We start from the raw sequence: 10,937 nt of genomic DNA, 5'->3' as shown, positions 1-10,937 counted from the left end.
CAATCACACAGACATACACACACAGTCCCCCACCCTGAAACCAAAACCTTTTCCCATCCTACCAATAGTGCAGTGTTCTCCGTTCCAACCAGGACTGCATTCACATTTCCCGTCCTTGCAAGTGCCATGTTCGTTGCAGCGAGGGTGACACGCCCTCTGGTCACACCCAGTGCCCATCCAGCCGTCGTCACAGCGACAGGTGCCCGATACACAAATGCCATGGCCACCACAGTCCGCTGCACAAATCTCTGTGGGAGACAGGGACACAGAAAAAAGACAAAAAAGAGAGTGGGGGAAGACAGACGGAAAGGAAGGAGGGGGTAGAAGTGGAATGGAAAGGGAAGACAAGGCGGTGACGGGACAAGGCAACAAGGGTGAAGAAAAGACAAATCCAGGAGTTATTGTCAAGGGAAGGCGGCCACGCTTCACTACCTTGTCTGATGGCAGCTGAAAAGAAATTCCTGCACCTCATAAGGGGGAATCCTTTTTGACAATACAAATCTAATAAGTCCATTACAAAGAAAAGACATGGATTGCGGCGGCCTTAGCAGACTTATTCTTCTCCTTGCCTCCTCTCTTTGTAAATTCACCTCTTTCTGTTAGAAAGGAGGTGAAGAGGAAAAAATACACAGCTGGAACTTCTTGTAAGAACAGCAACAATATCATCTCCACCATTTTGATTAAACAGTACATTTTTATTTCCTTTTGTCGTACGTTTAGTGTTCATAGCTTTGCCGCGTGCTTTACTGTGGGCTACAGGCGGGAGGTAAGGCTCAGCAGAATGATTCGAGGCATGAGATGTCAATATGCTGTTTTTTTTTTAAATTCTACCTAAGTGCAGTGTGCCAGAGGAAGAAGTACATTCATGGAATGAAGGAGCATGAGAGACACAGTAAAGCTTGGCTGGTGCTATTGTGTGGCAGCTGAAAGACCTCCCTGACAGGCTGTGATAGAGCCTGGGACATTACCCACGTCTCATGAACTCGGGGGAGAGTATGACAAGACCAAGGCTCAAAGAAATTAAACACTGACAGATTACTTATGAATCTCATTGAAATGTTAACCTCTTTATTAACCATTCTGTTATAAAAGAGGCTTAGCGGTATGGGCAACGAGGAACAATAGCGATGTATTCCTAGCTTATTAGCCAAGCCAATTCAAATATGACCACAGGGGACCAAACTGGAGGTAAAATCTTTTAATAAGTCAATTACTGCCTTTACAGTGCCTATTTTGTCATTGCTACAAATTAAATTTGAGGGGTATTTTCACCCACAAACCATAACACGACATTACCAGCTTAAAAAGCTTTTTAAAAATCACTCTCCCCTGCTAATTACAGCTCAGCACTTTGTTAAACTATGCAAATGCTAATTTTACATCTGACTTTTGATTTAGAGGTACAGTATGCTAGCAGCATTTGAATCAGTACCCCTCATGACTGCTCAAACACACACACAAACCTGTACCTCTGTCTTTCTGAGGACACTCCTTGACATAATGCATTCCCTAGCCCCTTACCCCCCCCCTTTCTTTTATTGCATTTTAGAACGCTTGTTCCTAACCCTAACTAAGCCCCCACCTCGACCGTTTTAACCCAACCTAACCTAAACCTGAGCCCTAAAAACACATCTTCACCCTGAGTTATGTTTGCATCAGTTAAGCTGGTTTCCTTGTTAGGACATTGCCTGGACACCCTAACCCTGACCAACTCATGCCTAATCCTAACTTAACCTAAACTCAATTCACACCTTACTCCTAACTTCAACCAGGACCTCCTGACATTTTGCCTCAGTAGGACCAGGCTTTGGTCCCTATGAGGACTACTGGTCTGGACAAGGTCAGTGTTTATACTGGAAAAGGTCCCACAGAGGAAACAAAAACGTGTACACAAAGTAGTTTTCAGTTACAGAGGTCTGTTCATCAATCATTTTCTAAAAACTATTCATTGCGGAACTATGCGTTCTACATCCTCTATTAACACTGTTAAATAGGAGGTGTTAATGAACATAATAAACATCTTGAGTGAGCTCATTAACACGTATGTTGAAATAAAATGTAAAAACTGACCCTTTTAGTTCTTTTCTCAGAATTATTGGAACACATACTGGTCGGAGAAAACGGACTCAAACTGACTGTGAGACAACTGTTCACTTGGAACAAAGGAGAAACCTTTAACGTGATAAAGATGCAATTACAGCCTGCAGGCAAACCCTCATTATCCGTGGCCAGAGGAGTCCACAGTGAGAAATACCCCCATCCCCATGATGGCCGTTACCATTTGCACTAAAGGATTGTGTAAACAAACTTTCCTTTGGGTGAGAGAATAGCAAAAATGGCATAAAAACACACATATTAAAGGACATAAAACCTCAGGCATTGTTTTATGGCTGGTAACAGCATTACAACCAACTGTGCACGCCCAGGTTGTACAGTTCCAAAGCCACATGAGAAAATGAGTTTGTGACTTAAAAGTATTGGGTAGGGGGGATTAAAGAATCTTGAAAGATATATTGAAAGCTTTCCATCTTTTTCTTGCCCCAGTCTCCAAGGTTATAGGCTACTAGCTGTACTACTGCACCACTGAGCTTAGTGTTGTATTAGACCACAGAAAGCTCTACAATGAACAGGATAAAGGAGGATAAAGAGCAAACTCATCATCATTTACAGAGCTCTTTCTTTGCGAGGCAGACTCAGACTAACTGCCCATTTCCCTCAAAATCCCTGGGATTACCTAATAGGTCATTGTGTCTGCCTGGAATATAAAGGGATTCGTGGATCCGAGTTACTGCCGGACTAAAACTCTCATTTCAGAAATATTCTGCGAGAATACAAATGATGTTGTTTAAAAGAAAGCAGCTGCAGGCTGCAACTGTATCAGCCTCTACAAAAACAGAGCTGATGCACTGATTATCAACACATCAGAGGCCTGTTGAACCAGAGCTATCTGAAGCTTTAATCTGCAAGAGAATAACCATAAAACATAAAAACAGTGTCAGATGAGCTTTTATACATGTGGAAAGTTTTGAAATTCCTCAACTGCCTTTACAGTAAAAATAACCCACTTTTTTCTCTGGAACTTTTGCATGTGCCAACACTGCAAGTCAGTAATGTTAGATACCTGTATTTGACAGCTCTTTAACAATCTACCACAGAGTTCACTGAGGTTTTTCAGTAAAATACTTCTTTGGTAAATGTGAGCAGACAGTCTGCTGTCAGAGCTGAAGCTAAATTTTGAAGAACTTTTTTTTCATCCTTAGAGACTCGAGAAGGTATATTCTAGCTGTGAAACTGTAACTCACATTCAGCCTGTTCTTGACTACCAAGAGAGAACATTCCCCATGGACAAAATGAACACAATGGGAACAATCCTCCGGAGCAGAAAAAGTTATCATCAGCTGTGAGCCTTGTGCCAACATGAAGAAAATCCAGAACTCAAGAAAGAGCATTAAGTTGCATTAGATCACGCCTCTGACAATATCCCTGCCATGCATTCCCTTCCTTTCTGTGGGTGCCAACAAAGCATGTGCAGATTGAGGATGAAACCATTCGTAAAAGAATACATTTACAGCAAAATCAACCGGAGTTTGATTGCTAGCTGTGGACCTCCAACTAATCAATGATGTGAATAATTGAGGCTTTTATGTGAACCATTTTCTTTTAGCATCATCAGAAATGTTTACTTCTGAGAGGAGCCTTGCAATTACCAAAGCTATACTGAATCAAGCAGTGAAATAAACTCTGACAAAAAGGCAAGGATGTTATCAGGAAGGACTGATGGCAGATTCAAGGTTATTACATGCTATTGCCAGTTGTGAGGTATTAAACTAAAGTTGCAAAATACTAAAGGGTAAGAAATTATACTAGATTCTGTAAAATATTCACAGATTGTGATGGCTATAAGACAGGAGTTGAGGAGTGATAAAAAAGAGAGATTACATAACTGAGAAATATCGCTAAAGCTGAGGAACACAGCTATTATAAAACTGTGAAATCTTCAACTTCTGTATTATACCACAGTTTCTTTATTTCTTTACTGACTCACTTCATAGTGAAACTATCTTTTGTTTACTATACAATGGTCTATAATCATCCATCTTTAAGAAGTTGATACTTTCATAAGCATGTAAGATGATAGCCCAAACGTTGTTTCCACACCGCAACAAACAAACAAACAGACAAACAAAAAAAACATATTCCAGTGTAACTTAATTTAACCTATGCAATATTTTCTGTGAATGCACTCATGTTTTTCTACTTGGTAATTACAGCTAAATCAGCACCAGCCAGTGAGAAGGAACTGTGCCAATGTTTTCTCTCATTTGAGGGAAGTACTCACCTGTAGAGCAGTCATGGCCTGTCCAGTTGGGATCACAGCTGCAGGTTCCGGTGTCTGCCAGGAAAGCTCCGTGTCCAGAGCACTGGTCCATGCAGGAGGCCCTGGGGCTCTCACATCCTGGCCCTCCCCACCCCACAAAGCAGTGGCACTCTCCCTGGACACATACCCCTCGCCCCGAGCATGTTGGGTCTAGGCAGTCCACTGAAAAGGGGTCCAAAGAGACAATGTTAGACACACCAGTCACCTGCTGTTACGCTTTTTCAGAGGCAACCTGTTGTCTCTATTTGAGCCTCAGTAATGTGACAAAGGCAGTGGGCAGTGCAACTGGTTTAGCACATGTATATATAAAGTACAGCTGGGGTACAAAGATCATGATGATGATGATGATAAGAGGAAGCCGACTTTCTCTCAAACTGGAGACAAATTAAAAAGCTTTCTTCACACTGGGGCTTATGGCACAGACCCATCAGACCCATCATCTGATACTGAACATTCCTCCCAAAGAGGGAAGGCACCATAGTAGGAGCATGTTTATATAAAATGGAAGCCATGAAGATGAGTAGTTCATAACTGAGAATAAGCACCCCACCCCCCACCCCCAATCACTTTAACAGATTGTGAAGGAGAAAAAGGGGTGAACTAAAGAAAAGCCTGGGGCAGGTGCATGCTTGACTAGCTTACAGACAATTTGAAGATCACTGTGACTGAGGAACTCTTGCGCTGTATCAGTGTACACTGTGTAAGTTCAATTTGTATGCAAATATTAAATGAATGATTGTTTTTATAGTATCTCTTCCCTTGACATGCCGTCCAATGAGTGCCCACTTTGTATAGCGCAATCACAATAATGACATTGTTTCTACCAGACAATATCTGCATGGTACACACAGATGGCAAATGGGCGCGAAGCAGGAGCAATGTCTAGCCACTGAGAGCAGCAGGCCGCGCCATGGCAGCTCCCCTTTACCATGACATAAATGGATATAAAGGCCGTTATAGTAAGACAAACAGGATCTCTTGCCTCTTAGCAGATGGTTTGGGCACAAGGCACAAAGATCAGAGGCTAACTGACAAGCAACTCTCTCCTGGCAATTAATCATTGTGGCTGAAGGTCGCACGGAAGAAAGGTAAAAATGTTAAAGGGCCGTCGTCCACATTCCCCTCTATTCCTTATGGCTAACACTCCACCCAAAATAGAATTGGGGCCTATGGATGTCACAAACCCCCATTTATCAAACTCCCAGGCTCCATTTTTCATCTTGAAATGAGAGCCTTCAAGAGCTGACAAACACAATGGCTCCTTCAATCTTATCTGGTCAAGCCTTATCCAGTATCATGAATGTGGAGTTCCTAATGGATTAACATCAGACTTGGTGTCTGAATTTCAAACTATGAATGGATAGTTTTGACTAAAGTAATGCCTTTTATCCATGATTTATACAGGAAAAGTCACCTAGGATGCATATTTTTAAGTGTTATGGCTATGATGCTCTTCATGGCGGATGTCCTGTCTTTACTGCCATACAGACTGTTAAATAAGCCATACCAACTTAATAGCCATTTCCATTATGAGTATCCTTTTAAAATGTCAAGTGCTAACGAGCTAAGATGGTGGTTAGAGCAGCCATACAAAGCAGAATTTTTATAAGTTTGGGATACATTACCATGACTTATCAAAACAATTACCTTCTTCACAGTTTTCCCCTTTGTAGCCCGGGTTGCAGATGCAGGTTCCCACGATACATGTCCCATGGCTGCTGCATGTGATGTCAATGCACTGGTTGGTGGGAACGTCACATTCAGCGCCCTTCCAGCCACTGTGACACATGCAGCGACCTTTAAGGTATTGACCATTCCCACTGCACAGCACCGGACAGGCAGCTTTGAAAAGAGCACAGAGCATACATCCATTTGAATGGACCCCTCCAACCATAGCTTCAAAGAATAGCGAGTGTGAGCTAAAGCCTCAATCTGGCAATGAGCCTCTGACCAGAATGATTAAAGGTTTCCTTTCCGGTGTACGACATGCAGCACAACTTATCATTTCACTTTGGCATCCAGTGAAAATGTAACCTAAATTCTAACAAACGCAAACTAAAAATATCTAATCTCTTCACAATCGCTGTTGAAAAAAATAAATAAAATTTAAAAAAAGTTGAACGAAAAGTGTAAAATATGGTGCTGATCAACACATGGATAACAGATGGCAGTATGTGTCAAGATATAACCAAAACAAACACACTAATATCATTTTAACACATTGCCTTAACTTGTTTTTTTGATTTATTTTTAATTTGCCAAAAAAATAAATACAGCCTTGATTTCAATAATCAAAGGAATGAGTCATTACCAGTCCTTCAATCTAAAGCTCTTCTTCTCTATACATTTATTCAAGTGTTCATTTATATGTAACATAATACTCCATTAGGAGCTATAGAGGTAAAAAAAATGAATCATCTGGAGCAGCAAGGCCAGATTTAATAAGAAGGTTCTGAAGAACAATTAAAAATAATTGTAAGATTAAAATTCCTTTGTTCTGGTCACGCAGTGAATTAAATTTGGTTAGCACTCTAAAACGTTATGTATCTGAATGATGGAGATCAATAAAGTCATTATGACAGAAGGATTGACTCACCTCTCCCACAGTCGGGTCCTTTGAATCCTAAAAAGCAGTGGCATGTTCCAGCAACACAGTCACCGTTCCCAAAGCAGTTACTGGGACAGTCATCAATAGATTCTGCAAGAGGGTAATCAAGAGCGTTTCTGAGTAATGTGGTTTGAAAAACAATTTTTCCTCCCACTCGTTTTCTCCGGGTTGATTATTATTCCTTTGCTAATGACAGTGATAAGCACAGGCTCCAATCCTGTCAACATTTCTATTTCACTGGAAAACATTTTGAGTGGTACTAATGTTTGGGAGAATTCACTAAAAGAGTAAACAAGTTCTGATCATCTGGGCTTCTACCAAAAATCACAAAGCAAATAAATTCTTTCTGAATGCACTGCATGTGATATCACACATCATTCAACAAACCTAACTTGACGCTTTTATGGCACACTGCAACCTGGTGATTCAAAGCGTCAGCAACACTGGAACCTGCATTTCCCCACCGCCATGGGTAATGTTACTGTATCATATTTTCTTCTATGGTCTGCTTTTCAGTCTTCTATTTGTATTCGCAGAAGCAATGAGCAGGCCAGCCATACTACTTTATGTAACTGATTTGTCTATTCATCACTAGGCTACAAGTTGAATTACCTGTGGATATATATATATATATATATATATATATATATATATATATATGTAGTGTGCTATTCAATCACAGACCCCCATGTCATTGAAAAAGAAAAGACGTGGATCTATTGTGTTCTTAACCATTCAACCACTCAAATAAAACCTTAAAAGGTCTGATGTAGAAATTATTTTTTGCCATGAAAACATCATATTTAGAGTGCTTTGGGATTGCGTTCAGATCCCTATTTTTTATGGTTCCCAAAATATCACCAATGTTTTTCCCCTTTTTCTAAAATCCATAAAGAGAAGCCACATTTTCAATGGAAGTTATGCTGTATTTGACATAACAATGTTTACATCTTGTACACGCATTAATTGTGATTTACCTGGACTCTCCAATTGATTGTGTGCTTTATTACTTAATCTTTCTTTGCTTCCTCAAAATTCAGGGCATTTTTGTGTGATACAAACAATAAGCAGAACATGCATAACGTTCTCCATCATTTCCTCCATTGATCCATCTGACTGAATCTGGTAAAACAATCATTTCTAGCACCATGTTCTGACACTTGCTTTTAAATAAGAGTGACCAGTGATGTCTGAGGAGCTCGACAGCAGCAGAATTCTGAAACATGACGCTCACTGAATTAAGCCTGAAATGGTGCTGAAAAATATTCAGTCTTGTCCATTGCCTTCAGGCAGCAGACGCTCTGAGGCAAAACCTACTGAACAAAGAATCTCTTGTGCTCCGCAAAAGGCTAGAAATGTGAGCCATGGATTCAGCTTCCCTTTACTCTGGAGAGTCAATCATCACTGAGGATGCAACGCAAGACAGTGAGAACAGACAGAGAGAGGGAGAAAGAGATAGAGGCAGACCAGAGGTACAGTGAAAAGGGAGAGGCAGTTAGCAGAGAAATGCTGCTGATGTTTTCTCTGCTGCAGGCTTGCCTTTGCCATGTTGGGTTAGTGAAGGGATGCAGGGGAGACTATCCTCCGGCGTGGTGGAGGCAAATCAGCATTTTGGTGGGGTTTTGATGGCTTCCAACAACAACAGTTAACTACAGTGGGAGGCCTGGGCTTTTTCGCTTGGAGCTAGGGAAACCAGCAGTATGTGTGTAGGTGGGGTAGTGGGTAACGGTTGGGAAAATTAGGTGTGGTGTGTGTGCATACACTTGCCATTAGAAATTCCTCCCAGTAGTACAATTATGCAGGAGAGATTCTTGGTGTGAATCTTGCAGCCATGCACATAGGGACGAGAAACCTAAGTGGGGTTGTAATTTAATGTTCGCCTAGCAAGGCACTGAGAGGTCTGACTTAAACTGCATTCCTCTGACATATTAAGCAGGCAGTCATTCGACATTAATGTGCCTCTAATTAAGGTTATCTCATCTTTATCTATCATGGGTATTTCTTTGGTGAACAACAAACTGAACATGTTTAATTGAGTAATCATGAACTGCAGTGCTCCCATTTTGAATGCTGACGCAGTTTAGCAGACTACGCACTCCCCATGTCTATTGCCTGTGTTTCCTGTGAGAGCATGAAGGGGAGGCCATGAATATCTCTTAGCCACACACTCGACATAGGCCAACGCATAAATCATGGATTCAAGCAGAGCTTCATTGAAATTCATTACCCTTCATATCAGGGGAGCTAACTATTGTGCGAGTCTCTCCAGTCGGTGAGGACAGAGTAGCGTGCAGTAGGCAGGTTTAATCAGCGCCTTGCCATGCTCTCAGAGGATGCTCAGCACCTTTGAATGATGGGCGGTTGTGTACAGAGAGTGACTCTGCTATAGAGTGAGACAGGATATAGAGTAAGACATTGGTGCTGGGTCTTTGCTTCCCTTTGCTTTCCTCCCCTGTACAGGCAGCAATGTCTGGGTTGAAGCATGTCTGGCACCAGGCAGCAGGGACAAATGGCTTCATGCTCCAGAGGGCTGTGATACAAAACATTCAGGAGGACACATTTCACATTGCCATGGAGCCCCAGCCAAGTAATGAGGAGTAACCCAGATTAAAGACAGGGACGCTCTATCCCCCAGATGTATTATGGCATGGGTATGTGCAACGAGCAAACATTTCATTTAATACATGTGAAGAGCACAAGGTGCCTCGCTGGCGGTAAAATCAGACATTTTTTTTCCCACCAACACTGTCAGAGGCACTAAAACAATTTTTACTGTTAGTGTCTTATAAACAATGCTGCTTGTGTCTCTCAGTGCGCCTGTTCTGGATATTGTTCACATATATTTCTATACCTGGGCTATTCTATTTGAAGGTCAACTCCATCCCTCCACGGCTCAATACAATTCAGGCAGTTGGTGAGATTCAATTTCTGCTGAAGGGCACTTAACCGGTGACCCATTTTAGAAAGGGCCCCTCTGCCTCCCTCTGAGCTCCTGTGGGCAGATCGGCTCCGATACAAATGAACAGAGGCAGAATTCTAGCTCTGACTAACTCTGCCCCACCCCATCCTATCCTTATTCCCATCCCCATCCGCTGCACAGAATACCTTATGTAGTTGTGTTTTCTCTGATGCAAACCACAGGACGCCTCCATGCACACCAAGTCAAAAAGAAATAAGTTAACATGCTGCCCTGACTCCCCCTGCTTGTGTCATATCATATATTAAGTATTGAATTACAGCTGTGGTTGGCGCAGCAGGGGGGGGCATGGTGCATCTCTTGCCTGTCTCCGCTTGGTGTTACATTGGTGTTGAGGACAGCTTCTCATCGATCTGCTGCCTGGCACAGCCCCTGTCACAGATGGACTCTGGCCCAGGAGCTTTTAATTAAAGAGCATGTGAGAACAGCTCCCAGCTGCCATCCCTGTGAAAGTCGACACCTCGGGCCCTCTCACACCTTGCTTGATACAGCAGTGCTAATCAAAGGCGCTTTAGGGAGAACAAAGAGGAGCGTACAAAACGAAATCACCTTCACAAAGAAAGACGTATGTCGGAAACACAGCCGTGTGCCACACAGAGATAGTCAGAGGAGAGAAATATCTCCACACTTTGATATATGGAAAGTAGATGGAAATTGGAGCAAATCATGATCAAAAATGGCACTAGCAGGAGGGTACAATCATACTTTGAATTGTATGCAAATGGTTCCCAGAAGCTGGACCCCTGATTCGCTCGGAACACTCAGGCTAATGAGGATATTATGATCTCTCAATGCCCTACTCAGGGGCATGGCAGGATAGCACTGATGTCCTGATTTTTGTAATATTCAACTTCACCTTGATTAACCTGCACTTTCCTTGGCTATTGAAATCTGCCAAAAACTATCTCTGACTCATGCCCCGAGTCTGGGCTGTTTGCTGTGGAGTGCTGCTGGTTGGTATTATAGGGATTATA

At 42.1% G+C, this 10,937-nt stretch overlaps 1 protein-coding gene across 1 annotated transcript in view; it reads right to left on the bottom strand.

Moving 5' to 3' along the window:
- tenm4 (teneurin transmembrane protein 4) overlaps positions 1-10,937 on the bottom strand; it is a 152,862-nt gene that overhangs the window by 58,630 nt on the left and 83,295 nt on the right. The window contains exons 12-15 of the mRNA XM_087173880.1: positions 6,975-7,076; positions 6,026-6,220; positions 4,340-4,540; positions 63-248 (exon numbers count right to left, since the gene is read on the bottom strand). Coding sequence (XP_087030006.1) covers positions 63-248; positions 4,340-4,540; positions 6,026-6,220; positions 6,975-7,076 — 684 coding nt within the window. The remainder of the gene's footprint in view (positions 1-62; positions 249-4,339; positions 4,541-6,025; positions 6,221-6,974; positions 7,077-10,937) is intronic.

Source organism: Seriola lalandi, unplaced genomic scaffold, assembly GCF_002814215.2.
Source record: "Seriola lalandi dorsalis isolate HSWRI2012SDOR001 ecotype SW California unplaced genomic scaffold, Sedor1 jcf7180002054288, whole genome shotgun sequence".
In the NCBI taxonomy this organism is placed as follows: Eukaryota; Metazoa; Chordata; class Actinopteri; order Carangiformes; family Carangidae; genus Seriola; species Seriola lalandi.
Note: the sequence above shows the minus strand (reverse complement) of the source record. Positions and strands in the feature narration are given on the sequence as shown.